Below are 27680 nucleotides of genomic sequence, written 5' to 3'. Positions count from 1 at the left end.
CCTCTGCAATGTTGGGGCATCCATCTTCAGCCTACAAGCCTAGGATATCTGACAGACTTTTCTGTGAAGCAGGGATTTTGAAAGACTGGCCTACCCTATCTTGGCAAAGCTTGACAGTCAACTTCCTTTTGTACTGCTTGTCCAGTTTGCAGTTGAGGCAAGGACGGTTTCTTGCCCAGTGGCTAGCTTTGCCATATTGAAAGCAAACTCCATATGGAGGTTCTCTGATGCCCATCATCTTCTCTGGAGTAGATTGGTGCTGCCAGGAGCAGATGTATCTCACTGTCATGAAAAGCCTTATGTTATTAAAACATTTTAAACCCACATTCTGTAGATCTCTGAAGCGTTTGAAGATTACCTCTCTAACTAAAAATATCTGTTTAACCTTGAACACATACCTAATATAACTACAGGTTTGAGTGTCATAGATGACTACTAACCTTTTTAAAAATAATTTATTTAAATTTATTCTGTGTCCATTGGTGTGAAGGTGTTAGATCCCCAGAAATGTAATTACACAGTTGTGAGCTGTCATGTGGGTGCTAGAAATTGAACCCAGGTCCCCTGGAAGAGCAGCCAGTGCTCTTAACCACTGAGCCATCTCTCCAGCCCCTAACCTTCATTTCCTAATTATCCCAAACAGTTTGTAATATGAGCTTTCAAGGACTAGAACTTTAGATTTCATTTTTAAATGAGCTGCATATGTACAATGCCTTCAAGAGGAGTAGATATATACAGTATGTTATAACAAGAATAACCTTAAATTTGTGCCAGTATACAGAAATCCATTACCAATGTAAAATATTTGAACTGGTAGTTGCTTTTAGTAGATTCAATCATCTACCCTTTTATCCTACCATTTCTGTATTCCCCTTTTCTTTCTTTTCATCCTTCATCCCCATCCTCACACAGTGTGATCAAATACCCCACAACAATATTGGGCAACAGTGGCTGCAGCTCCCTCCTGGTCCACAACAGAGAAGTCAGTGACTCTTGAGACCAGGGTGGCATGAAGGTTAGTGCTGTCAACTCGACAGCATCTGTAATCCCCCCCCCCTCTCTCTCACTCTCTCATGCACAAACGCACGCACGCTTGCATGCATGGTGGGTTACTTAGGTTAGGTTAGCATCTGCATGCTTGTGAAGGATTCTCTCTCTTCAGTCCCAGTCTCCTTGCAGTAGTGGGCCAGGACCATCCTGGTCTTGGGTACTGGACTGCATGGAAGGGAGGAAGTGAACTGAACAAGAGCACTGTCCTCACTGTGCTCCCTGCCCCAGGATGGGGTTGATCAGCTACCTCAGGCTCCTGCTACACACCTTGTTATGGTGGACCATACCCGAGAACCACGCGTGAGTCAGGATAAACCCTCCCTTCAGCTGCTCTAGTCAGGGCTTTTTATCACAGCAACAGGAAGGAAACCGAAAGCAGGTGGTCAGCCCAAGGTAAGCTGCTGTTCCAGCTTTATGTAGTTTCAGGTGATGTTGGGTTCATCACAACATAACCCATTGTAAATCTGGGAGCGGCTGCCCTCAGTTCCAGTTGATGTTTCATTGCTGGTCCTTAGTCCTGTCTGCTGGCATGGTTGGTATTTTTCAGTCATTGTGTTGAAGAAACCATGCAGGCTCTGAGTGGTGTGGCCCCTGGTGTGCCCAATGACAGCATGGTGGAGGTTGAAGCTGGGGTAAACAGGGCTTGGGTGTACTCCCTTTGCTAGGACCTTGGCTGCAGATTCTTGGCCCTCACTTAGCTTTCATCTTGTAGCTGCCCTGTTCCCTATGTGCTCTGCGTGCTGCTGGCTCATACCTCAGAAGAATGGCATACACAGGGCCGCACACTTATGTGGGGTTGTTTCCTTCTTCAGGCTGCGGCTGCTGGAGCCCCCGCTCCCTGTTCTCAGTGCCAGCCTGGTGAGTCACTCTGGAGTCTAGACTATAGACTGTGTTGTCTGGCACTCCTGACTGAGTGTCCTGGATGCAAGTCTGGCCTCTCCTTGCATGTTTACCCGTGTTCCCTGGAGTTGTTTGCCCATGTCTTCAAGCGGGCTGACCTTAGTATTTTCGTCTAACATTGTAGTTAAATGGGAAAACCAGCACGGCACCGCTTTTCTGTTGTAGCTTGATGTAGCAATTTGATAGTGAGCTTAGGGAGATTAACCCATTGCCTGTCAGACTGCAAATGGTTTTCCTCGATTTTTTTAACCCCATCATGTGGTCTGGGGAGAATGGGGTGCGAGGGAGTCCTAGTTAGAAAGACTTTCTAGGGGCTGAAGAGCCGGGCCAGCAGAAGAGGTTTGTGGCTTTTGCAGAGAACGCAGCACCTGCATGGTGGTTCACAACATCTGTAACCTTCCGACCCCACAGAGCATGGGGCATGCACATGGTGCACATATGTGAAGGCAAAGCCCTCATACATAAAATTTAAAATATAAAAATTAAAGAAAGACTTTCTCAGGGCGGGAAGGTAGTTCAGTGTTTAAGAGTATTTATTTCTTGTTGGGCGGTAGTGGTGCACACAATTTAATCCCAGCATTTGGGAGGCAGAGGCAGGCAAATCTGAGTTTGAGGCTAGTCTACAACTACAGAGTGAGTTTAAAAAAAAAAAAAGGTCTCTTCCAGTGGACCTGAGACTGGCTCCCTGGTCCCCAGCACCCACATGGGCGCTCACAGAGAGAACTTTGTGTCATCTGATATATTCTTGGAGAGCGGGGTTAGTGGGGACATTGTTGTTTCCCCTGCACGTATGTCAGTGTGAGGATACCATATCCCCTGGGAGTACAGTTACAGACAGTTGTGAGCTGCCATTGGGGTGCTGGGAATTGAATTCAGGTCCTCTGGAAGAGCAGCCTTCTCTCTGGCCCTAGTAGGGACTTTAGTTTGCTGGTTGGACTCCCCTTTCTCTGTTGATTTTGTCACTGTGGCATCACAGACCTTGCTGCATTTTATTTTTACTATTCTGGGTTTTGAGATAGGATCTTATATACCGCAGGCTGGCCTCAAACTTTCTGTGTAACTAAAGATAACCGTGAGCTTCAGCTCTTCCTGCCTCGGTCTCCCAGGTGCGCACCATCGTGCCTGGTTCACACGGTGCTAGAGACTGAGCCTAGGGCGTCATGCGTGCTGGACTCGATTCCTAAACTGAGCCACATCCTTAGCCGGCTTCCTGCGTTTCCCTCTCTCATTTGTTGGCTAGCCCTGCCTCCTCCTCTCTGTTTTGAGATAGAGTTTTCCTGCATAGCCCTGACTGGCCTGGAGCTCACTCTGTAGACCAGGCTGACCTCTGCCTCCTCAGTGCTGGGGTTAAAGGTGGTCGCCCCCAAGCCTGGCTCTTTAACACTAAGGTCTCCTCTTTCCTCGTTGTTCTTGTTAATAATGGTCTGGATGCTGTTGGATTTTTTTTTTTTATGAATGAATCTTTGTATCCACGAATCTAAGAGATGGCAGTCCCCTTTTGTTTTTGTTCTCGTTGGAATTCCTGACTCTGTGGAGGAGCTGAGGAGCGTGTGCCTGTGTGGCAGCTCTTCTGCCCTGCACATCGCAGCTTCCTGTGCAGCAGGTGGCCGCGGTTTGATGACTCAGCTGTCAGCTCAGGTCTTCTGGACTTGGCTTCTGTGTGTGATCTGTTTTGTTGGCGTGCTGACTGGCTGTTTGTGTGCAGGGAAGTTGTGGATTTCCTGCAGTCATTTTTTCCTGCTCACTTCATTGAGCCCCCCCTGGATCTCTTGGTGCACTTCCTTCTTTCCCGTCCCTACATTTCCATTTCTTTTGTCCGTTCTGTCAGAGTGTGCCTGTTGTCATGGTGCCTGTGGCAGGAGCGGGCACTGTGGTGTTGTCCTTACCCAGCTGGGCCTGCCTCAGTTGCCTGGCCTTTTGAGCTCATGTACAGGAATGAGCAAGCATGGCCACAGCTTGAGGTGCCACAGTTGTAAACACACTACATCATGCCAAGGCTTGATCTGTGCCTGTGTAACTATGTTTCTTAGGATTGAGAATGCTTGAAGTATCTTCTGACTGAGGTAGGAAGATACTGGTAGTTCTGCCATGAACGCACGCACAACCTCTATACTCTTCTCAAACAGGCCGGCTAGGGCACGTAGTAGCTGCCATACTGCGAGGAACACGCTCTGGGAGTGTGGCTGGGTCTGAGACCCTTCTGGGAGCCAGGCCCTGTCCTGGGAACTCTAGCTGCTCCTGCAGAAAGAACAAACTGGACCAGCGGCTCCGCAGCTCAGCTGAGCTTTTGAATGGTCCAGGTTTGCTCTCTGCTTAGGGACCTCACAATGAGCCAGAAAAGGAGTCCATGTCTGCTGGCAGCTGGCGTGAAGATGGTGGAAGTAAGAATAATCAGAGAGCAGGACAGTGGGGACAACAACAAATCCTGAATGAGGCTGGGTGGCCTTGTCCTCTTCTGTCATGAAACCAGCAGAGGGTGCTGGAGCCCCAGGGAAGCTTACAAGAGGAGTAGATTCCTCTAGCAGGGAAGGCCCCGTAGAGGAACACCATGTGGGTGCCTGCGGCCCCTTGGGCGAGTGTGAGTGGTGTACACTGCACATAAAGCCGTGAGCTAGCCTTCTGTCCCACAGCCAGAGTGAGCTAGCCTTCTGTCCCACAGCCGGAGTGAGGCTGCCTGATCCTGGGGGCATAGACACCCACACTGTTGACTGGAGCCTGGTCTCGGCTGTATGTTCTGTCTCTGAACTTCTTTATCCTGAGTGAAAAAGTATGTCCCCTGCCTGTCCACTTCTGGGGCTCTACTGGGTTAGGAGTCAGGGCTCCTTGTGGAGCCACAGCTTCGGGTAACTGGGGGGAGGGGCTGTAGGATGTTTGTGGACCGCGGCCTTGGTCAGACCTCTTATTTCCCAAGCCTGAGTAGTGAACGGTAGGGGGTGGATTTGTGTCTCTTCTGCTGGCCGGCTCTGGACTACATTAGGATGGATCGATGCCAGAACTGCAGTCAGCAGGGCGCTCTGAAATCAGATGTCTGGCACACCGGATCCTGCTTATCGACCGAGATCCCGCTTCCAAAGCGGCTCTTCCGCTGCAGGAAGCAGTAGCAGAGCGGGAGCTAGCCTGGCTCTGAGGCCATGCCAGTCTCTCCCTGAGCCTGCGGCTGCCTGGGATGGAATCCCCTCCCTGACTTTTCAGTCTTCCTTGCAGCTGCTAGGCTGTTAGCAGACAGGGCTGGAGTCCAGAGGACTTCATCGTACATGGTCGGCAGTGAGGGGTACCGACCCTCAGCCTAGGACGGCTTCAGGAGAATCTGGACCCCTGGCCTCCCACACTGCCCCGGGAAGTTAGTTCCTGCTTGGCCGCGTTCACTAAGGGACACCTTGTGTCTGTGTCAGCGGCATTGAGTGCTGTCTTTGGTACGTTCTGCTCTGGCTGTGGCTCTGGCAGAAGTGTCGCCAAGAGCTCCCGTAGGTGTTTGCTGATAGGTGCTGTCACCCTGGGTGAGAAGACAGCCTCTGTCTTTAGCCTTGTTCCCTCGGCTCTCTCAAGCTCTAGAGCTCTCTCTTGGGGTCTCACTGTCAGTGGTGAGGCAGTCCTGGCCAGCAGTTGCCCACAGAGCCAGCAGTTGGCAGCTTTGTGTAACAGGAGGAGGACAAGCCCAGCAAGGGGAGGCTGGAGACCATCAACGGGGCGTGTGTGGTGTCCAGCATGCAGAGCCTGTTTCCCTGGACTCCAGAAACAGTTGATGTGCATCCCGCTGGCTCTGGGCTTACAGGAGCCAGCATCTGCTTTCAGAATGGAGCTGGGGGTATGTTGAGGTGGAGCGGAGTCTGTTTTCTGGGTTCCTTAGATTGTGGTTGGACTATACTGCACAGTGCCCTTTCCTGTACGGCCCCGGGGTAAGTTAACCAGAACTTGCTACTCTCTCACTGTGCCTGTCTGGTCTGAGCTGGCTCGCCAACCTGTGCCCAGGAAGTGGAGGGCAAGTGGGGACTGGGGCTTCTTGTCAGCTCTACTCGGTCGTGGGAACTTTGTACTGTGAACTCCTTTTCCAAGGCAGATCCTAATGGGGATCTTTCATTTTGTTCTCGAGACAGAGTTTCTTCGTGTAGTCCTGGCTGTCCTGGAACTGCTCTGTAGACCAGGCTGGCCTTGAACTCACAGAGATCCCCCTGCCTCTGCCCTACCACACTGGGCCTTTGATGGAGTTTTCCAGGAAGCTGTCTCCCAGCATCTGCAGAGTTAACGTTTCTTATTTCTGGGTGATTTAATTTTCTTCTTTTTGGTTAAGCTCAAAAAGCTGAAGGTTGAAATAAATCATTCAAAGTCACGGAGGAAATGTTTTCTTTCCTCGTCGGTCTCCGTGGAGCTGGTAAATGATAATCCCCATTGAAAACAACCGACATAACATGACCAGCAGGTGCTTTTCTCTTTGGTTCAGAGCATTTAGGAGAGCCTACTTCACTGGGTCCGTAGGGGCAGAGCACCAGGGCCTACCAGAGTCCCCTGGGCTCTGTTCCCGTCAGGGATCTCTGACCCAGGATGCAGCAGCAGTCTGTTGTCTTCCAGCCCACGCTACGCCTCAAGGTCTTGCCTTGCCCACTGCTTGGTGGGAAGTGCATCTGGGGAGACGCGACTTTTCTTGTGGCTTCAGCGAAAAGTCATTTCTGCTGGAAGAAACATGGAATGCATTGAGCTGGGTTAGAAAGTGACCTGGGAGGCTGGCTCTGGTTCCTGCAAGAGTTCGTGCCCATATGGAGAAGGGCTTTCCAGGCCCGTAGACCGTGATGGGAAGGAAGCTTCTCTAGACTCCTTCAGTGGTTGATTTAACTTCCATCCAGGTCCTGGCCTCTGTGTCCAGAGCCTGGTTTCTGTTCCCTGCCGTGGCGGTGCTAGGGGACCGGAGCCTTGAAAACGAGGGTAGCCTCGATACAGGACAGCCCATGGGGGCACAGCCGGGTCATCAGGGCTCTGATGACAGCCTCAGCGCCAGCCACCCTCAGTTGTGCAAGCTTTTGCCACCGGCTCCTTAGGGAGCAGATGCCTGTGGAGGCTGTGGCCGGACCTGTTTTAGTGTGCTGAGATTAGCCATCCCCATAAGCATTGTTCCCTGAGTCTTTCCTTCTTTGTGAGAAGGATTAGGATGCTGAATCTCAGGAAGCGGGGGCTGCACAGAGCTTAAGCAAGGAGTTTAGGGTGTGATGGGGGCCAGGGGCCCTGAACCCAGGTACTGTAGGACATAGTGCTGACTTAAGAGGACACAGGTAAGATAGCATCCCCACATGGTTCCTGACAGAAAGGTCAGGGCTTCCTAAAGAGCCCCACACATCTAGGAGGCACACCAGGCTCTGGCCTGCTGAGGTGTCTGCCTCTGCCTCCAGGGGATTAAAGGCGTGCTCCACCACCGCCTGGCTTCTTTGGTGCTGATTTTATTGATTTACTTTAAAGAGTAGGCCAGAGATGGCTCAGTGGTTAGGAATGCCGCTGCTCTTAGAGAAGACCCAGGCTCCATTCCCTGGGGGCTCACGATTGCTTATAACTTGAGTCCAGAGCTACCTGGCACCTTTTGTCTTCTGCAGGTACCAGGCATGCATGTGCCACACACACACACATGTGTAGGCACTCACACATGTATGTACAAATAAATCTTTACAAGTCAGAAGCCATTTTTGAGTTTTGACTCTTAGATATCAAAGCAGGGAACCAGTAAAGGTCCTGACTAGGCATGAGGCCACCTCGCTATTTCCTCTCACAGAATTGTGGAACCAGGAACCAGTGCCTCTCAGGAATCTTGAGGAGGCCAGGCCAAGTCAGAAATAGCAGCAGCTGCACTGGGGTCATCCCAGATGCCTAGTGGAGAGGGGCTTAGGTGGCGCCTGGGGCATGACGAGGGTCTGCAGTGCGGCAGAATCCATCGATTGTAGGCCCGTCAGGAGGAAAAGGCCCTAGGAAAGCGAGCAACATGATCACCCCACCTCGGGTGAGAGGTGAAGTTGTCTTAGTGTTTGGTCCGGTAGGGTACCCCCCTCGCCAGCTCACGTGTCCAGCTGTTATTGTCACTGCTGTGGGTAACATGATGGCTGGATGTGCAGTCTGTGTAACCCAGATTCCCTGCACAGCGCTGTGCAGTTTGACGCCAGCCTGGAGTGTGTAGCAAACCCTGTGTCAGGAAAATGAAAAGAGAGCCCCACTCCTCTAGGAAGCTTCAGCCTCCCCAGCTTCCAGCTGGGTCCAGGGACTGTCCTGACTCCCTGTCTTGGGGGTCTCTGGTCCAGGGACTGTCCTGACTCCCTGTCTTGGGGTCTGTGGTCCAGGGACTGTCCTAACTTCCTGTCTTGGGGTCTCTGGTCCAGGGACTGTCCTGACTCCCTGTCTTGGGGGGTCTCTGGTCCAGGGACTGTTCTGACTCCCTGTCTTGGGGTCTCTGGTCCAGGGACTGTCCTAACTTCCTGTCTTGGAGTCTCTGGTCCAGGGACTGTCCTGACTCCCTGTCTTGGGGTCTGTGGTCCAGGGACTGTTCTGACTCCCTGTCTTGGGGTCTCTGGTCCAGGGACTGTTCTGACTCCCTGTCTTGGGGTCTCTGGTCCAGGGACTGTCCTGACTCCCTGTCTTGGGGGTCTCTGGTCCAGGGACTGTCCTGACTCCCTGTCTTGGGGGTCTCTGGTCCAGGGACTGTCCTGACTCCCTGTCTTGGGGGTCTCTGGTCCAGGGACTGTCCTGACTCCCTGTCTTGGGGTCTGTGGTCCAGGGACTGTCCTAACTTCCTGTCTTGGGGTCTCTGGTCCAGGGACTGTCCTGACTCCCTGTCTTGGGGGGTCTCTGGTCCAGGGACTGTTCTGACTCCCTGTCTTGGGGTCTCTGGTCCAGGGACTGTCCTAACTTCCTGTCTTGGGGTCTCTGGTCCAGGGACTGTCCTGACTCCCTGTCTTGGGGTCTGTGGTCCAGGGACTGTTCTGACTCCCTGTCTTGGGGTCTCTGGTCCAGGGACTGTTCTGACTCCCTGTCTTGGGGTCTCTGGTCCAGGGACTGTCCTGACTCCCTGTCTTGGGGGTCTCTGGTCCAGGGACTGTCCTGACTCCCTGTCTTGGGGGTCTCTGGTCCAGGGACTGTCCTGACTCCCTGTCTTGGGGTCTGTGGTCCAGGGACTGTCCTAACTTCCTGTCTTGGGGTCTCTGGTCCAGGGACTGTCCTGACTCCCTGTCTTGGGGGGTCTCTGGTCCAGGGACTGTTCTGACTCCCTGTCTTGGGGTCTCTGGTCCAGGGACTGTCCTAACTTCCTGTCTTGGGGTCTCTGGTCCAGGGACTGTCCTGACTCCCTGTCTTGGGGTCTGTGGTCCAGGGACTGTTCTGACTCCCTGTCTTGGGGTCTCTGGTCCAGGGACTGTTCTGACTCCCTGTCTTGGGGTCTCTGGTCCAGGGACTGTCCTGACTCCCTGTCTTGGGGGTCTCTGGTCCAGGGACTGTCCTGACTCCCTGTCTTGGGGGTCTCTGGTCCAGGGACTGTCCTGACTCCCTGTCTTGGGGTCTGTGGTCCAGGGACTGTCCTAACTTCCTGTCTTGGGGGTCTCTGGTCCAGGGACTGTTCTGACTCCTGTCTTGGGGTCTCTGGTCCAGGGGCTGTTCTGACTCCTGTCTTGGGGTCTCTGGTCCAGGGGCTGTTCTGACTCCCTGTCTTGGGGTCTGTGGTCCAGGGACTGTTCTGACTCCCTGTCTTGGGGTCTGTGGTCCAGGGACTGTTCTGACTCCCTGTCTTGGGGTCTGTGGTCCAGGGACTGTTCTGACTCCCTGTCTTGGGGTCTGTGGTCCAGGGACTGTCCTGACTCCCTGTCTTGGGGTTTCTGGTCCAGGTTGTGCTCTGGGTCGGCCTGGGCGTCCTGGTGGTCAGCACACTCACTACCCTGTCTGTGAGCGAAGAAACCCCTCTGGACCTGACCCAACAAGCCCAAAGTGGCCAGCGAGGAGATGCCGAGGGCGGGGTGAAAGTGGACGCGGCTCGGCTGTCAGGTACACACACAGGCCCCACCCATGTCCCCTGAACTTGTCTCTGTGTGTATCCACGGCATGAACTCAGGATGGGGGTAGGTGGTGCTTTCCAAGAATCCCCTTAGTTTCTCTTCGAGGATTTTGCTTTCCCTGTTGGTGACCTCTGTGCTGTGAGTGATGGAGCTAGTGGGAGGTTCTAGCCTTGGGCCCCACTAATTCCATTCCATGAGGGTTTGCTCTCGACACGGGAGCTGGCCAGTGTGCTGCCACCTCTGTGCAGGTGACATGGGGATGGCTCAGAGCCAGCTTGGGTTCAGATCTCCGCACCTGGTCATCATGGACACTAAAAGGTATGTAGATTTACGAGTGTTACCCACTTTTTTTTTTTTTTTTGAGGCTGTAAGTTTGAGCCAGTGTTGCCCTTGACAGGACCAGCTAGTAGTATATCTCAGCTTCTTTGCTGTTTCATGATTTACAGTCTTGGCAGAATCACGAGTTCATCACACGGTGGCAGGCTACCTCAGCACGAGTCTTGGTGAGGCTCCATCACCCCCATCTGTGGCCACTGGGGTACAGAATGTATACTTCAGAGTGTCACTTTCTGTGTGTCTGTTTGGGGTGCCCCCAGGCCTTTCTAGGTAACACAGGGCCAGCATTAGCCATTGGGCTGAGCCCCCTGCCTGCCTAGTGGCTGTGAGTGGCAGTAGCTCTGGGCATTGCGGTGGCTATTGCCTTGGGTAACAGTAATCTTGGGCTTCTGTCTCTGGCAGTGGTGGGTGTCATACATTAGACTAAAGGTCAGTGAGGTTTGGGTCCAGATTTATGGAACACCTGTCTAGTTCTGGCTCTTGGGAGGCATGGGTAGAGAAAGATCCATCCTTCCTGGCAAAGTTGAGGCTGTTGTATGGGTGCTGGTTAGTCGTATGTCCTGAAGACAGTGCCTGTAGTGTGCAGAAGAGAAGGTCCTGTTGAGTCCTCTGACAATGTGATGCACTTGCTGGATGCTCCTGAGATCCTCGGATTTCTGTCCTCTCTGCCGTCGCCTTATTGGCTGCCCAAGGCGCTCTCCTGGGCTACCCTCTTCGTGCAGCCCTGGACTGGGAAGTAGCTGTGGATGCTCTCTCTGTCTTCTTGGATTGGCAAAGGCAGAGAAGAGTCCTCCTGTCCCAGATCCCGTGAATCAAGAGGCAAAGAAACACACAAGGTCACTGAAGGACCCCGGTGGAGAGCTGGGATTCTCAGAGGTTGAAGACGGAATGCTGAGAAGCTACACGGTGTGGCAGTGGGTTTGGTAATCTGGACTGGGAGGAAGTCTGCTTGAGGAAGGAGGTGCGTGTGCATGCCCTCCCTGGCTAATGGACGTGTGCTTCTGGAAGAGCCGACCTGATGTCACCGTGCATGCCACCGGGCAGAGAACAGGTGCTGGCATGGGAACAGCAACATGAGAGGAAGAGGTGTGTGGTGGTGAGGGTAGCGTCCTGAAGAGCCAAGGCGAATGTGGTGCCCCACTGGGGTGGTGGAGAGTTTCTCTTCAGTCCACACCCAGACTCCTGTGGCTGCCGCGCCGTGCAGCAGCTGTGTCCCATCTCCACAGCACGCATGGGCCGCTGCTCACCTGTGCTCTCCAAGGCCACATCTGGTTTCCATTTCTTCACAAGGCTATAACAACACACGCGGCTCCTCTCAGAACCACACGCCGTCTGTTTTTAGCTAGCTCTGTTTTCTAGCCACCCAGCCTCTCCACTGAGGGCGTGCCTCATTTGGCAGGGCTAGGGCTGGGGCTTCTCTGGCTCTCCTGTCAGCTGCACCATCGTGTTTACTGGTCTCTTTGATGTTATGGGGTCACAGTCTGCTTGCTCTGGTGAGAGAGAGCCCAGCATGTGCTGTGCCTGTGCTGTCCCCTCTCAGGGCACACGTGACCATCAGGTGCAGCCTGGGGCCTTTGGTGAGCCTGGCTGAGCCCATCTGAAAGCTCGAGGAGACAATTATCCATTTAAAAAGTCTAATTAGGGCATTTGTCTCTGTGCCTGACGATTCCCTAGACGGTCCTGGGATGGATTTGGATTTTGTGGTGCCCCAGCTCCTTCTCTGGGTGCCACTGCATCCTGTTGTCCCCTTTCTTGCCCACCCACCCACCGTGTGTACCGTGGGGCAGCAACACTCAGGCCTGCACCCCAGTTCCCTTTCTCCCCAGCATGGGAGCAGCACTGGTTAGCCGAAAGTAGAAGTTAGGGGGACATGCTGTGCAAGCATGGGGTGACTTCAGGAATCCTCCAGTGGGTAGACCTTTCCTCTGTCTTCTTGCTATCATTCCCTTTCTGGGACCTTCCATGCTTTCTGTGTTTGCCTGCCTTGGCAACTCTTTGATAGTGTCTGGGAGAGTCCTGTTGCTATGGTCTCTCCTTGGCTGACCCCTTGACGGGCTCCTGTCACCTCTGCCTTGTGCCTTGATGAGGTTTTAAAAGTTCTTTGTGTCATGTGACCCTTGCTCTTACTCTATTCTTGTTCCCTTTTCTGCTGGTGTGCCAGGAGATAGCAGTGGGCTCCTTCCACTGACTTCCCCTGAGGCGATGGTACTCACAGGACCTGCCAGATTAGAAGGGTTCCCATGGGCAGCTGCTGGCCTGGTCAGATCCAAGTGCACTGAGACCGTGGCGCTGCCCGAGAGGTGCCTCACTGGCTCCCCTGCCACCCACCACCCACGCCAGTTTGAGGAAGAGCCAAGAATGAAGAACAAGGGAGGCTTCCTTGCTGATGCCAGGGCTCCACAGTGCTGGTCCCAGCCATCAACCCAGCCCTTCAGCTCCAGGAGCTTATGGTGTGAACATATTTGGAAAGGTGAGGTATGGAACTATCCAGCTAAGCCCGGAAGTCAGACCTCAGCAAGTGACATTTTCTCACTGAAGTCTGAAGAACAAAGCAGTAGCTTCCCAGAGAAGTCTGGCTTTCAGAAAAGTGTTGGGCCATTTCTCTTGCTTCTTCAAGAACCCTGGATTGCTGAGCCAGTAAAGGTGGGGCTGTTCTTGCACATCCATGAGACACAGTGTTTTAGCATCTGGTTGGTCACAGTCTCTGTCAGTCCAGTTCCTGTCCTAGAATACGGATGGGTGTGGTTCCTGCAAGGCCTCCCAGAGGAGCTTCATTCAGGGCAGCTCCATGCCTGCATGGCCACTCATACCCTGTGCTGCTACGTGGTGCTTCCCCGGGGCTCCACACAATGAGCTGCTGGCTGCCCCTCACCTGAAGATGAAAAAGACACCATTCAGAATAGACTGTGCTTTGGTCAGGGGAGCGTCTGTCTCCTTCTCCCTCCTGATTGATAGGTGCAGGGAGTTACTGTGTGATAAAGACTGGTGTGCTCCATCTGCCTGCACCCCTGGGCAGTGCAGGGGAGCCCAGGCTGTGCCCCGGAACAAGTGAGTTCCTTGCCTATTACGTAAGGTGCTGCTTGCCAGGTGGTGGTGTGGCACACACCTTCAATCCCAGCATTTGGAAGGCTGGGCAGGTGGATCTCTGGGTTGGAGGCCAGCCTGGTCTACAGAGCGAGTTCTAAGACAGTTAGGGCTACACAGAGAAACTCTGTTTTGATAAACCAAAAATGAATAACAAAAACCCAGAATCATCTCTTCTCAGAGGCCCAAAACAATCTCTGTGCCTCTTAGACTCCATGCTGGAAAGGCAAAGTGTCCTAGGGCCAGGAATCCAAGGGATTCTTTAGTGGGGGTGCAGGGGGTTCACATGATGGCCCCTCAGAGTAGCGGATGTGGTAGGATCACCTCCCTTGGAGGAGGACAATGAGGAAAGCTGTCCTGGTGTAACTGGCTCTGTGTGGCCGGACTGACAGAGCTGGGGGATGCAGAACCATAGAACTGCATGCAAATGCTGTTGGGAGCTGGGTGTGCTAAACAGCGTATGTTCCTTTTTGGTTGTTTTTCAAGACAGGGTTACTCTGTGTAGCACTAGCTGTCCTATAACTCACTCTGTAGACCAGGCTGGTCTTGAACTCACAGAGATCCACTTGCCTCTGCCTCTCAATTGCTGGGATTAAAGGTATGCACCACCACTGCCATCTTGTTTTGTTGTTATTGTTTTGAGATAGGATCTCAGGTAACCCAGGCTGGCCTCAAACTCTCTGTAGCTGAGGATGACCTTGAATCTATAATGTTCCCGAGTACTGGGGTGATGCTAGTTTATGCCGTGCTGGGATTGACTGGGGTCTGTGCATGCTACCAGCTGAACTAGATCCCCAGCTCTCAAAACTAGTCTTCTCAACGAAACGGCTTCTCCAGTCCTGTGACTACTGCTCCTGGTGGGGCGTGAGTTCATGCATTTGTGGGCATGGGAAGGGCGGCTTTGACAGCCTCTCCTTTTGTTCTCACCCTGGGGTGTGAATTTCCTCACCAACAGCAAGAGGTTGACAGGCCTGCCCAACCATAGCCAGTGTCCTCTTTTCCTTAAAGGCCTCAGTCTAGGCCTTAGGGCAGGCAGTTGGTGCCTGCTGGGAGACCCTAGGGACATTGCCTGGCTGTGTGCTCATGCTGCCACCTGGTGGTTGTGGACACGTATTACATAGAGTGGCCATCTGCCTATAGATAGAAGTTGAATTTTGACCTTTTTTTTTTTTTTTTTACTATGAATGAAAAAATATTTTCTTTGCTGCTTAGCTGATAATAATGACCGAAGAGGAAGAAACCCACCTCCACTCTGCCATTTGGCTTTGATATGTGGTCCTGATCTTAGGAGAACCACCCAGTCTGTTCTGGCTGCTGGCGGCTCACTGTGCTTTGCTTGCAGTCCAGGATCCGGTTGTCGTGGTCGCTGAAGAGAAGCCAAAGCCGCCCGAGGACAAAGAGGACAAAGAGGTACTGGAGCAGGCCCAGATTAAGGGTCCCGTGGATGTGCCTGCAGGGGAGGCCCATAAGGAGAAGCAGGAAGCTGCACAGCTGGATCGGCCTGGCCAAGGTGAGTGACTAAAGCATCAGCCGCCCTGACAGAGAAAGGCTTCAGCAGCCTCGCGAGAGGCCTGGACTACCGCTGCTGCTCCTCTTGTAAAGTTGATGTTCCAGGTTTGCCAGTCCTCAGAGCTGTGGAGGTGAAGTGGGGTCTCTCTCCAGTATGACTCCAGCCTGTCCTGTGTCCTTCCAGGTATTGCTGTCCCTGTGGGCGAGGCCCACCGCCATGAGCCTCCCATCCCTCATGACAAGGTGGTGGTGGATGAAGGGCAAGACCAAGAAGGGCCAGAGGAGAAAAAGCCACCTCCCAAGCTCACAGATGAAGGGGACCCCGGGGCCAGGGGCCAGGTGGCACCACCTCCACCTGGGTCAGAGAGGGAGGAGCAGGAGCCTGAGAGGGCAGAGGAAGGGAAGAGACTAGAGCAAGCCCCGGCAGTGGTGGAAGCCGAGCATCCCCAAAAGGTTCCAGAAGCAAATGGTCAGCCACCTGTCCAGCCCAGGAAGGAAGATTCCAGACCAGACACTAGGGATCTGCATCCAGTGCCCCAGTCCAGGCTCTCTGTGGAACAGAATGCTGTGGTGGCAGGTGAGGGCGGTGAAGAGGCTGCCCAGAAGGCTGAAGGGGTCCAAGAGAAGCCCGCAGAGAGCGACACCGAGAGCAACCTTGGTGAGTGTCTGCCTCTCTGGGGGGGGAGGGGGGGGGCAGCTCCTGTGGTTGCTGCCACAGGAACCGGTTAGTCCCGGTTAGTCCCTCTCAGTCCTCAGTCCAGGCTCTCTCATTCACAAGATTAGCATGTGAATGTCGCAGCCCCTTCAGCAGCTGGTGGAGTGGAGAAGAGCCTGGTGCCTTGACAGCTCCTGTAATATCTGTCACGCGGTTGTTTGCCAGACCACTAAATGTCAGGTGCCATGCTGTTCTCGCGTGTCTGGGCGCACACGGGGGACAGTGCAGGAACGCTTGACAGGTAACACATTGTTAAGTGCCCGTCTAAGAGCTGGTTAGGACGGTGCTTGCATTTTAATTGGCTTAGGTGGTTAACATTGGCTCGCTGCCATCAGCCTGTGAGATTGTTAAATATTTTTTTATTACTTTCCTGGTAATCATCAGGTTGAATATAAACTGTGTTGGGGGGGCTAGCTATGGAGTCGTTTTCGGAAACATCTGCCAGCCCCTCACCCCACCCCTGACTTTTTGACTTTTCAACAAACCAGCTGAGTCTCCCTGTGTGCAGGTGGGAAGGCGGACCTCCCTGCACAAAGGCCAGAGGCTGCAGAGGAGAGGGAGCAGAAAGAGGCTGAGCAACCAGGTGGAGACCAGGCGGGGAGCAAGCTAGAAGGTGAGTCTGCACCGCCCCTCGGAAGGAGCCCCAGAGTGAGGTTGGGTGGGGTGGCGCTCCTGGATCTCTCCTACTCCATGGTTTCTGTCCCTTGGTTTCTATGCTAAGGACGCACGCCAGTGAACCCTGCTATTTCCTGCCAGTGGCTTTCCTCCACACCTGTCGGGACTATTTTTATCTCCCCATTTTCCCTTTAAAGAAAAGTGTCACATAGTTACATGGCTTCTAATCTCCATTTTCACTCCATCTTAAAGCACGCGTGCTGCTGTTTACCCCACTCGTGTGTAAAGACAGCACCGGGTGTGAAGGCTCATCTGAAAGCTGTGCCTTAGGTGGGGCTGGCGTGGCGTTGGTGGTCAGCAGCATGGCCTGAGTCCTTGCCACACCTGAAGCGAAGGCCTGCCCTGGCACACGGAGTTTGCTATGGCTGACTTGCCCTGAGTTCACGGACTTCATGTCCATTTTGAATCTTTATGGTTGATCCTATAGTATTTTATGTATGGGGAAGGTGGTGGTCATGCCCAGAAGCCCTGCAGTGACCACCTGTCCAGTTGTTTTCACAAAGCCCACCTGAAGTCTCACCCCTGGTCTGTTGTAAGGAGCAGGCAGTGGACTGCTTGGCTCTCCTGGATCGAACTCCCAGGACTACCCAGGCCGTCTGATCCGGGCCTTCCTTACGTGTTCATGGTTCACCTCGCAGTGGTGTGAAAAGATCCAGGGTTTGCTTCTCACTCAGCCCTGAAGGTCAGACTTGAGCGGCTGCTCCAGGCTGATGTCTCAGTGAAGCCTGGAAGATGGAGCTTCTGGTTCCTTTTGCCTGGCTGCAGCTCCCAGATTGCTTGGGAAACTCCCCATGCTTGCTGTTTTCCTCTCTGGTTTTAGTCCGACTATATTTGCTGGTTCCAGTTCTGTAATCTGTCACTTGAACATGTTTGATTCTCTGTTTTTTTCTTTCTGACTTTTCATTATTCCCTATTGTGCCTCTCTTTCATATGCTCTCAATGGGACGGACAGCTGAGATTAAAAAGCTAGTAGCAGGTACGGCTCAGGACTGTGTTGTAAAGAAGCATGTGTGTGGAGGCTCTGACAGTGTGGGGACGGCACCTGGGTAGCATCCTACACCTGTGAGGGCCCTGCGTGAATGTGTGTCCGGCCCAAGGAGCAGCACCCCTCTAGATGCAGCATACCCCTCCAGGTGCAGTGCCCCCCTCCGGGTGCAGCACAACCCTCCAGGTGCAGCGTGCCCTTCCAGGTGCAGCACAGCCCTCCAGGTACAGTGCACCCCCAGGTGGCGTCGCTGACACTCCAGCTCCCTCTTCCTTTCAACTTCAGTTCTTCTCAGCCTGTGGCCCCAGAGGACAGCTGAGTGGCGAGACAGGGTGGGCTGCATCTACCTGCTGATGCCGTGTGTGGCTTGCACCCATAAATCCCACTGTGTCTGGTGTGGGATCTTCATCCCATCTGTGCACCTTGTCCTGGTAGGTTCTGGCTGGGAAAAGCCAGTCACCATGCTGTCTGCATTTGCCACATGGGGCTTCCAGCTGGACATGGCTCCTTCCTTTCTCTGCTAGAACCAACTCGGCTAGTCCACTCAGAGCACTAAGCTCTGGGTTGCTCTTTCAGAACCTTGCTCTTGGCCGGGCGGTGGTGGCGCACGCCTTTAATCCCAGCACTCGGGAGGCAGAGGCAGGCGGATCTTTGTGAGTTCGAGACCAGCCTGGTCTACAAGAGCTAGTGCCAGGACAGGAACCAAAACCACAGAGAAACCCTGTCTCGAAAAACAACAAAAAAAAAACAAACAAACAGAACCTTGCTCTTCACGGTGTGGAAGCGCCACCAACACGTGTAGCTTTGTCTCCGTACAACTGCTGGTTATATGATCATGCAGTCTGGTGCCGTGTAGCCTGTTGGAGAGACGTTTTGAACTTTCTATGGGAAGGGAGAAAAAGGAGCCCTGTGTTATGAGGCCTTTCCTTCCCAAGCCAGTGTCTGAATCTAAGGTCTGTTCTCTTCGTGGTGGGCCCCAGGATCCTCTCCGCTGTCCAATTTGTTTTTCTTTCTTTTCTTTTCTTTTCTTTTTTTTCCTGAGGTTTCTCTGTAGCTCTGGAGCCTGTCCTGGAACTAGCTCTTGTAGACCAGGCTGGTCTCGAACTCACAGAGATCCACTTGCCTCTGCCTCCTGAGTGCTGGGATCAAAGGCCTATGCCACCACTACCTGGCCTCCAACTTGTCTTTCTTTCCTTGTATTGGCCACTGAGGGGTTTGAGGAGACCTAGGGTGTTCATGGGAGTTTATCACTGCCCCTGGATGTCACTAACCATGACCTGCTTCAGAGAGTTAACTTGTGAGTGTGTGCCCTGCGTCTGAGAGCTATATAGCCCTGGCAGGCCTCAGACTCACAGAGATCTGCTTGCCTGTGCTCCTGTCTAGGATTACAGGCAGGCTCCAACCAACCTCTGCACAGCCCACCTCTGCACAGCCCACCTCTGCACAACCCACCTCTGCACAGCCCACCTCTGCACAGCCCACCTCTGCACAGCCCACCTCTGCACAGCCCACCTCTGCACAGCCCACCTCTGCACAGCCCACCTCTGCACAGCCCACCTCTGCACAGCCCACCTCTGCACAGCCCACCTCTGCACAGCCCACCTCTGCACAGCCCACCTCTGCACAGCCCACCTCTGCACAGCCCACCTCTGCACAGCCCACCTCTGCACAGCCCACCTCTGCACAGCCCACCTCTGCACAGCCCACCTCTGCACAAGACGTCCCTAGGCTCTGACACCCACTCCTTCACCCAGCGTCTTCTCACGATGACTGGTTTAAAACGTGTGACTTGTGGAGCTGACCTGCCCTGGCTGCCTGCTGTGGAGAACTGGCCAGTGCGGAAGTGCTTGTAGGAAAAGACCAGCCAGCTCTGCCGTATTGTAGGAGGCCTCCAAAAGCAGGGATGAGACTGGGCCACACCGCCAGTGTCGCATGGGTGGGACACAGCAAATGTGTCTAGGAAGACCCCCCCCCCCGCTCACCCCCCTTAATAAGATGGCGTTCCCCTCCTTCCTGAGGAACCCCTCCCCCATGTCTGGGCCACAGTGGCAGGTTCTCATGCACCACCTGAAGACTTCCTTTGTTTTTAAGATTCTCCTCATCTTGAAAGAAATCTTAAAATATTAAAACTTTTTAAATAGTTTTTAGGTTTTCCTTTCTCTTGTGCTAGTCCTGGAACAGCTGTGAGGCAGGAGGAGACTGGCCAGCTCGGGGAACCTGTAACTTCCTAGTCCTTTCCCTCTTCAGTTTCGTCAGCAGCCAGGCGGGGGGCTTGGATCCGCCCGTGCCTCTGCTCTGAGGGTGAGGGTAAAAGCAGGCAGCCCTGTTGCTGAGGAGGCTGTCCTGGAGGCCCACCCTGGCTAGGGCTTCTCCCTCCAGCCTCACTTAACTCTGTGCCTGGTGCCAGTGGGACTGAGGTGATGCAGACAGATGGGCGTGGCGGGGCCATCAGTCCCATGGGTTCTGGCAATGGTACCGAGAGTGCATCTGACTGCGTGTGTCCCCACCAGAAGCTGGCAGGGCCGAGATGCTGGACCACGCCGTGCTGCTGCAGGTGATCAAAGAGCAGCAGGTACAGCAGAAACGCCTCCTGGACCAGCAGGAAAAGCTGCTGGCTGTGATCGAGGAGCAGCACAAGGAAATCCGCCAGCAGCGACAGGAGGATGAAGAGGACAAGGCTAAGCCTGGTAGGTAGAACCCTGGGGAGCAGACAGCCAGCCAGGCCAGGTCTGGGGCTGGACCTCAGGCTGGGTGGCCAGAAGTGTGGGAGGAGGATTTTGGTTTTGATGAGTGATCCTTTTTATTTATCCATTCATCCATTCATTTACCTATTTAATTTTAGTTTATTTGCATATTTTATTATGGATGTGTGTAGGCTGGAAGAGGATGTCAGATCACCTCGAGGTGGAGTTACAGGCAGTTGTGCGCTGCCTGAGTAGCTGCTGGAATGCAGCTCTGGTCTTCAGCAGTAACAGCGAGCATTCTTCGCTACTGAGCCATCTCTCCAGCTCTTAGTGATTAGCTGCTTGAAAGTTTCTTTTTGGTCAGACCCAGCAGCTTGTGTTCCTCACTCTGGTCAAACTGACACTCACCTTCATTTCATTTGCAGCTGACCTGCAGCCAGAGCCTGGGGTGGACACGCTCAGAGGACAGGAGGAGGAAGCCGGGGACGAGCGTGCTGATGAGACATTGGAAGGTGGCCCTCCACAGCCTTTGCAGCCTAAGGGTCATCCTGCTCTCCCGCAAGAGATGGGCCAGCAACCCCCGGGGGAAGTTAAGGCAGCGCTGGGCAGAGACCTAGCTGACCTTCCTCCTGGTGGCCCTGACAAAGAGCCCCAGGGGGCCCAGACCAAGCTGAGAGAAGACCAGAAGGACGCTGCGCTCAAGGTGGCCGGAGCTGTGAAGGAGCTGGTCCCTGGGGACTTGGAGCCAGTGCTCAAGCCAGACTCTGCTGGGGCCCCCAAGAGTCCAGAGAAGCAGCTTGCAGAGGAAGTCGCCAGGCAGCACCAAGATGCCTTTGGTGCAGGTTCCCAAGGAAGGAAGAAAACTGTAAAGGAAGCGCTAGCCGCTGGTGCCGATACTCCCAAAGAGGCTGGGCAGCCCTTGGCAGGGGCAGAGGCTAAGGACTCTCGCACAAAGTCCAGGCACTCAGGACCCACCATGGTTTCAGCTAAGCCAGCAGACAGAGGCTCTCAGCCCCAGGCCAGGTTTCAGCAAGAACCCCAGGCCATCCCTAACAAAGGTCAGGATTCTCACCCAGAGGTAAGAAGTGAGGTTCCCCGAGGGGTTCACATACCTGCTGAGGGGCAGCAAGGAGGAAAGGGGGATGCCACCATTCAGGAGACAAAGAAGAGGCCAGAGCTAGCTGTGCCGGAGGGTCAGAAGCCAGAGAATGTCAAACCCAACCGAGACCTGAAAGTACAGGCTGACTCTGACCTCCGGAGGAGACGGCGGGATCTTTCCTCTCACCCAGAGCAGGAGCTGGCTCCGAAGGATGGAGTCATCATTAGCTTTAACTCCCTGCCTAACGTACAGGTGAACGACCTCCACAGCGCCCTGGACTCCCAGCTCCGGCAGGCTGCAGGGGCTGCGTTACAGGTGGTACACAGCCGGCAAATCAAACAGTTGCCTGGAGAGCTGGAAGAAGCGTGAGAACCAGGCATCGGACAGTAGCTGGTGCTATCCAGCCACACCTGATTGGAGGCCACTTCTTATGCCCCCAGACATATTACCACACTCTGTGGAACACCTGCTCCAAGGCTCCATCAGGGCACTCACTTGCCCAGGTCGGCCTTGGAAAGGCAGCATCGAGGGTCAGCCTCACCGCTGCACGGTAGCAACGCCTGCCTGTCCCGATTCACCAGCAGCAGCACTGATAGCAGGGCGGGCAGTTACAGCCCGTCACAGCCAGATTCCACTCTGACTTGATGTCCCATATTCTCTTTGGTGTGGGAAGCCTGCCATAGGCGACTCTGTCTCCCCACAGGGAGGCCCAGGATTGGGTATGATTTGGGTTGGGAGGAGGAACAAGGCCCTCCTGGTTTCCTGTCATCTGCATTCTTTGAAATTGATTATGAAACAAAAAATAAAACACCACTAATATCTAGTGAATCAGTTGTTTACCTAAAGGATCCTGGATGGCACCAAACGGGGCCTCGAGGTCATGGGGTCCCCTCAACTCAGAGGGGTGAGCACAGCCCACAGGCAGCTCAGTCTTCTGTGTCATGCTGATCCCTGCTGTAGGGAGGAGGTTGAACAGTGATACACTCACCACCAGGACAGGAGGAGGTTGAACAGTGATACACTCACCACCAGGACAAGGAGGTTGAACAGTGATACACTCACCACCAGGACAAGGAGGTAGAACAGTGATACACTCACCACCAGGACAAGGAGGTTGAACAGTGATACACTCACCACCAGGACAAGGGGGTTGAACAGTGACACACTCACCACCAGGACAGGAGGAGGTTGAACAGTGACACACTCACCACCAGGACAGGAGGAGGTTGAACAGTGATACACTCACCACCAGGACAGGAGGAGGTTGAACAGTGACACACTCACCACCAGGACAGGAGGAGGTTGAACAGTGACACACTCACCACCAGGACAGGAGGAGGTTGAACAGTGATACACTTACCACCAGGACAAGGAGGTTGAACAGTGATACACTCACCACCAGGACAAGGAGGTTGAACAGTGATACACTCACCATCAGGACAAGGAGGTTGAACAGTGATACACTCACCACCAGGACAAGGAGGTTGAACAGTGATACACTCACCACCAGGACAAGGAGGTTGAACAGTGATACACTCACCACCAGGACGAGCCTTGGGATGCCGCATGCATCTGCGTGGCCTGAGACTCAGGATAGAGCTGTCAGGGTGGAACACATGATGGTGTTGTCTTTGAGCAGAGACAATGTTTTGTTTTGTCAACCCCTCGCCCAGTAAGAGATTGAGGGACAAGAATCTGGTTTGTCCCCAAGCCCTGCCATGAAGGGCTTGGAAGGCCCCGGAGTCTCAATGGGGTCATAGGTGAGCCAGGCCACACCCCACTGTGTGCTCTCTCTGCAGGAATCTCTTGGGATATATATATATAAATATATATATATATATAATTTATTTATTTATTATGTATACAGTGTTTTGCCTGGGTGTATTGTTGTATACCAGAAGAGGGCACCAGAACTCATTGCAGATGGTTGTTGCTGGGAATTGAACTCAGGACCTCTGGAAGAGTAGTCAGCGCTCTTAACCTCTGAGCCATCTCTCCAGCCCATCTCTTGGGATATATTTTATTACATTTTTTTAATTTAGATTTTTTTTTATGTGTATGAGTGTTTTGTTCACCCATATCTGCATCAGATACATGCGGTGCCCTTGGAGGTCTGGAGCAGGAGCTACGAACGCTCTGAGCTGCTGGGAATCAAACCTGGACCCTCTGTGAGAACAGTGCCCTCAGACACTTCTCTCTCAAGATGTCACTGGACAGCTTGAAAACCAGCAGATGGCAGCAGTGGAAGCTTCCAGGGGCCCTCTGCAACTTCACTGGGCGGACTAAGTGTGGCTCACGGAGGGACCCGCCAATGGAAGGCAGGTCTCAGGCTTCCTCGCGGCCTTTCTGACTAAACACGCTTCCAGATGAGCGATTATTGGGTGGTTAGATGTCACCTTGTCATCCTCTTGGACTGTTGTAACTCTCGTCCCCTCGCTGGGACTGGGGTTTCACACAGCTTGATTTTCTTGACTATCCCCCTTGACACGGGTTCTTCCTGGTCTGCATCTGCTGTAGAGCAGGCGGCGCTGCCCCTGCCCCATCTCTGCCTCCTAGCTGCCCCCCTAGTCCTTGTCCAACAGCTTTCAGATGAGAATACTTCCTTCAGAAGGCACAGACCGGCGGGTGGGGGCTTACTGCTGAACTGCAGAAGTGCTGAAGGAGACAGCACCTCCATCTGGGTCCTGTAAGGCTGGGGCACCAGGGAGCCACCTGCCAGTGCAGTCTTTAGGTATTGGGTCACCTGGCGTAGGCTACTGCGATGTGGTGCCTACCCGTGATGGTTCTGCTATAGAACAGGTACTCTTGGTTGCCGTGCTACAGGCCAGGGATGCTTCTGTTCCCGGGGCAACAGCAGGACAGGAACATAGAGGAGCTAAAGTTCTCAGCAACAACAGACGTGGCTGTGCACACCTTTAATCCTAGCACTCTAGGAGGCGGGCAGATCTCTGAGTTCAAGGCCACCCTGGTCTACAGAGTGAGTTCCAGAAAAACAACAAAAAGGAACAAGAGATCTCATCTGAGGCCAAGACATCTGCTGTGGTTCAGTATGGCCCCTCTAAAGCTCGGGGCTTCCAAGTAAGTGTACCAGGAGGCTTTAAGAGCTTAGGATACAAAGGTACACCCTCACTGAGGCATCTTTTGTACTGCGTTCCTCGGTCCCCTGAACATTGAGCAGGAGGGCCTCACAGTACTGACCTTGACCTTTAGCCTCCGGGCTTCCAGGCTGCGAGGAATGCATCGCATTCTTTGTAAACCCCTAGTTCAGGGTTCTACTCACAGCCCAGTGGACAGGAATTGGGGATCAGGCACAACCTTCAAGAGCATGCCTGCAGTGACCTACTTCCTGAAATTTCTAGAACCTCCCAAAATAGAACCACTAGCTGGGGACTAGTGCAAGGGAATTGGGTTTGGGTGTGTACAGGAATGTAATATTCAAATGATGGAGTGGAGGCCGGGCTGCGGAGTTTGTGGGCCTGGACTGTGCTGGGCCGGGAATGGCAGTGGATGTCTACCTGCCACTTCAGAGGGGAGGATGAAGAGACAGCAAGAGAGAACAGTTTGCCAGACAAGCTTGAGGGGACCTGAGCTCAGTGGGGCCGAGTTGGAAGACTTGAGAAAGGAGCTATACTCTGAGCTGTCACGAGGACTTCAGGATGCTGTGGAAGGCTGGGAAGTCTCAACAGTGGGGAAGAGAACTCTGAGTAGGTGGTGCTTCTATGGAGGGCAACCTGGTATCCCTGGGCAACCGTCCAGTCACACCATCAGGTCCCTTGAGAACAGACACCACTGTCCATTGAGACAGAAACTAATTGACCTGGCTGTCTGCAATAGCCAAGAAGTCATGTCTGGAGGTGGACTCAAGAGTATCTATCACACAGTTTCCTAGAGGCTGAAGAGATGGCTCAGTTGTTGCTCTTAGAGAAGACCCAGGTTCGATTTCCATCATCCATGTGGCAGCTCATAACTACCTCTAACTCCAGTTCCAGGGAATCCAACATCTTGTTTGTGCCCTCCTCCCCCAGCCACCAAGCACACACACAGTGCACACACATACATCTAAAATACCCATAAGCGTTAAATACATTTCAAACTAGAAAATCTGGCTTTTCTCAGCCTGCTAAGCCAGGCCAGTTCCAGAGTAGCAGTTGGATGCCGCAGGGAGGCCGATTTTGGCGTAAAGTGTAGGGCACGCCGGCCTCTGGCCCCATTCCCAGAACCCAGGCTCTCAGACAGGTGCAAACTGGTTCAAGGACAGCAGCACAACCTCCTCACCGAGAAGTGGGACCGAGCACTTCCCATGCTTCCCAGCAGGTGGCACTCGTGCACTTCCCATGCTTCCCAGCAGGTGGCACTCGTGCACTTCCCATGCTTCCCAGCAGGTGGCACTCGTGCACTTCCCATGCTTCCCAGCAGGTGGCACTCGTGCACTTCCCATGCTTCCCAGCAGGTGGCACTCGTGCACTTCCCATGCTTCCCAGCAGGTGGCACTCGTGCACTTCCCATGCTTCCCAGCAGGTGGCACTCGTGCACTTCCCATGCTTCCCAGCAGGTGGCACTCGTGCACTTCCCATGCTTCCCAGCAGGTGGCACTCGTGCACTTCCCATGCTTCCCAGCAGGTGGCACTCGTGCACTTCCCATGCTTCCCAGCAGGTGGCACTCGTGCCCGCGGAATCCCTTGTTGCACTCTGCTTTTTTGTTGTTTACAGGGTTTCTCTGCGGCTCTGGAGCCTGTCCTGGAACTCCCTCTGTAGACCAGGCTGTCCTGGAACTCCCTCTGTAGACCAGGCTGGCCTCGAACTCCCTCTGTAGACCAGGCTGGCCTCGAACTCAGAGATCCGCCTGCCTCTGCCTCCCAGGTGCTGGGATTAAAGGTGTGTTTACACTTTGAATTTTTAAACTTACTATATGAAGAGGGGAAGAAGGAAAGCCAGGAGCCATCACCCAGGACAGGCTGCAGGGATGGCTGTCCCCGCACTGCAAGTCCGAAGCAGAACCTCCTTGTTTTTTGTCCAGAAAAGCCTCTGCCCAATTCCTGGACCGCCATCTGAACGGCACTTGTCACACTGGGCTCGCTCCCCTTGTGTGGTTGCTGAGGCATCTTCGGGGTTTTCCCATAAGAAGTTGGATCCAGGACCTGGTATGCTAGGCTGAGAATAAATACTTTTGATGAGAGAACAGTTGGATTTTTTTAAAAAGATTTATTTAATCTTATGTTTTGCCGGCATTCATGTCTGGACCGTGGGTGTGCCTGGTGCCTGCAGAGGCAAGAAGAGGGTGTTGGATGCCCTGGAACTGGAGTTAAGAGATGGTTGTGAGCTGCCATGTAGGTGCTGGCAACTGAACCTGGGTCCTCTAAGAAAGCAATGAATTTTGACTTAACTGTTGAGCCATTTCTCTGGCCCTTGGTGAGAACAGTTCTAAGTGGGATCCTTGGGCAGAGTTCTATGATCCAGACATGCCACCTGCTTTTTTTGTGTGTGGGGGGGAGAGGGGCAGGTGTGCTGAGGATACATTGTTCTTGGGAGAAACCAGTTCCGTACACCATGCTCTGTGTATAAAAACATGAAACTGTGCCGAATTAAATAATCTTCATTGCTGTTTCTGTTACATCTTAATCGAAATCAGATCGATAAACAAACCCTGCCCTGCCCAAGGTTCAAGCCTAGAAGAAACATAAACACCAGGACCGCCTCCAGCCACACCTTCTTTCAGTCCCCAAAGCTCTCCGTGTGTCATCAGTACAAGGCACCTGTGCCCACAGCCCTTCCTAGGTGCCTCCATCAGGTCTTCTTGGCCTGAAAGAGAAAGGGTTAATGTCCAAGTTAGCTATAGTTTAAAAGCCCCGACCACATCAAATACTGCAGTCTCCAAACACCTTAAAGAGCTGAGGTGCTGGTGTGTACGTGGGGCACCTGAGCTCACCTAAAAGATGAAAGCCTGGACCCTGTGACTGAGTGGGCGTTCTACTGGGTGCTGTTTCTGCATTAGCCGCCCTCGGTAACACTCGTGGCGCTCCGGGAGGCGGCCAGCATTAGTGTCGTTCTAGGAACCTATCCTAGAATGAGGACCTAAGACTTCTGCAGTCCAAGTCCCCATTATCGGGCGGCACCCACCAAACATCGGAAAGGGAAAACCAAACGGGTCGCGCCCACCTACCGCGGCGGCAAAGCAGCTTCTCAGGGCCTCGAACTCGCGCGCGCACAGATCCTTCCTCAGGCGGCCTCCGGGGGCGGTGGAGGCCTGCACGCACCTGCCGTACGCCGAAGCCTAAGGGAAGACCCGACGGTAGTGCGGCCTCCCCAGGGCCACCATCCTCCCCACCTCCGGCTATCCGGCTCGGCCTGCTGCTTACCTCGGCCCCGCAGGCCGCCAGATGCTCCGGGAAGGCTCGGAGGCGGCTCCGCACGCGCCCCCAAACGGCTCCGTTGGCGGACATGAGCGATTTTCCCAGGCTCCTGTGGACGCCGCCATATTGGCTCCCGCCTCTTCCGGCGTCGAATCGGCAAACATCCGGCCCCTCCGCCCATACTGTTTTATGATTGGTCAGAGTCGCTGGCCTGTTCTTTAGTCATTGGTGTTAGTCCTTGTCCGTCTCTAACTGGGACTTCGGACGGGACCCCCTTCCTG

The 27680-nt window shown here is 53.7% G+C and overlaps 2 protein-coding genes across 7 annotated transcripts in view; one reads left to right on the top strand and one right to left on the bottom strand.

Annotated features, from left to right (window-relative positions):
- LOC121444622 (putative sodium-coupled neutral amino acid transporter 10) overlaps window positions 1–21868 on the top strand; it is a 55139-nt gene extending 33271 nt beyond the window's left edge. For 2 of the 5 annotated variants that reach the window (XM_041646502.1, XM_041646507.1), the window contains 7 exons: window positions 9795–9951; window positions 14725–14892; window positions 15076–15549; window positions 16115–16219; window positions 17234–17257; window positions 19777–19953; window positions 20376–21868. In XM_041646502.1, the coding sequence (XP_041502436.1) occupies window positions 9795–9951; window positions 14725–14892; window positions 15076–15549; window positions 16115–16219; window positions 17234–17257; window positions 19777–19953; window positions 20376–21418 (2148 nt within the window). In that variant the 3' untranslated portion in view covers window positions 21419–21868. The remainder of the gene's footprint in view (window positions 1–9794; window positions 9952–14724; window positions 14893–15075; window positions 15550–16114; window positions 16220–17233; window positions 17258–19776; window positions 19954–20375) is intronic. The other 3 variants (XM_041646503.1, XM_041646505.1, XM_041646504.1) reach the window with 3 other exon arrangements.
- Window positions 21869–26626: 4758 nt separating this feature from the next.
- LOC121444648 (NADH dehydrogenase [ubiquinone] 1 alpha subcomplex assembly factor 8) lies at window positions 26627–27529 on the bottom strand. 2 transcript variants are annotated; one of them, XM_041646543.1, is made up of 3 exons: window positions 27406–27529; window positions 27206–27320; window positions 26627–26848 (listed from the first exon to the last, which is right to left on the bottom strand). In XM_041646543.1, the coding sequence occupies exons 1-3, from the start codon at window positions 27487–27489 to the stop codon at window positions 26658–26660; spliced, it is 390 nt and encodes a 129-aa protein (XP_041502477.1). In that variant the 5' UTR covers window positions 27490–27529; the 3' UTR covers window positions 26627–26657. The 2 variants fall into 2 exon arrangements, with proteins under 2 accessions (XP_041502477.1, XP_041502478.1); XM_041646544.1 differs by having other exon boundaries at window positions 27210–27320.
- Between the last annotated feature and the right edge of the window lie 151 nt (window positions 27530–27680).

Source organism: Microtus oregoni, unplaced genomic scaffold, assembly GCF_018167655.1.
Source record: "Microtus oregoni isolate MIOR12 unplaced genomic scaffold, Mior012 000134F_ref0000037, whole genome shotgun sequence".
Lineage (NCBI taxonomy): Eukaryota > Metazoa > Chordata > Mammalia > Rodentia > Cricetidae > Microtus > Microtus oregoni.
The sequence above is the reverse complement of the archived record's forward strand: the minus strand, read 5'-3'. Positions and strand labels throughout refer to the sequence as shown.

Bases quoted from the DNA above. Each gene is read 5' to 3' on its own strand.
- LOC121444648 (XM_041646543.1), bottom strand. From the start codon at position 27,489: ATGTCCGCCAACGGAGCCGTTTGGGGGCGCGTGCGGAGCCGCCTCCGA. The intron at 27,321-27,405 runs GTAAGCAGCAGG...GTCTTCCCTTAG, and splicing joins TGGCGGCCTGCGGGGCCGAG to GCTTCGGCGTACGGCAGGTG. The intron at 26,849-27,205 runs GTGGGCGCGACC...TTTCTCTTTCAG, and splicing joins CTGCTTTGCCGCCGCGGTAG to GCCAAGAAGACCTGATGGAG.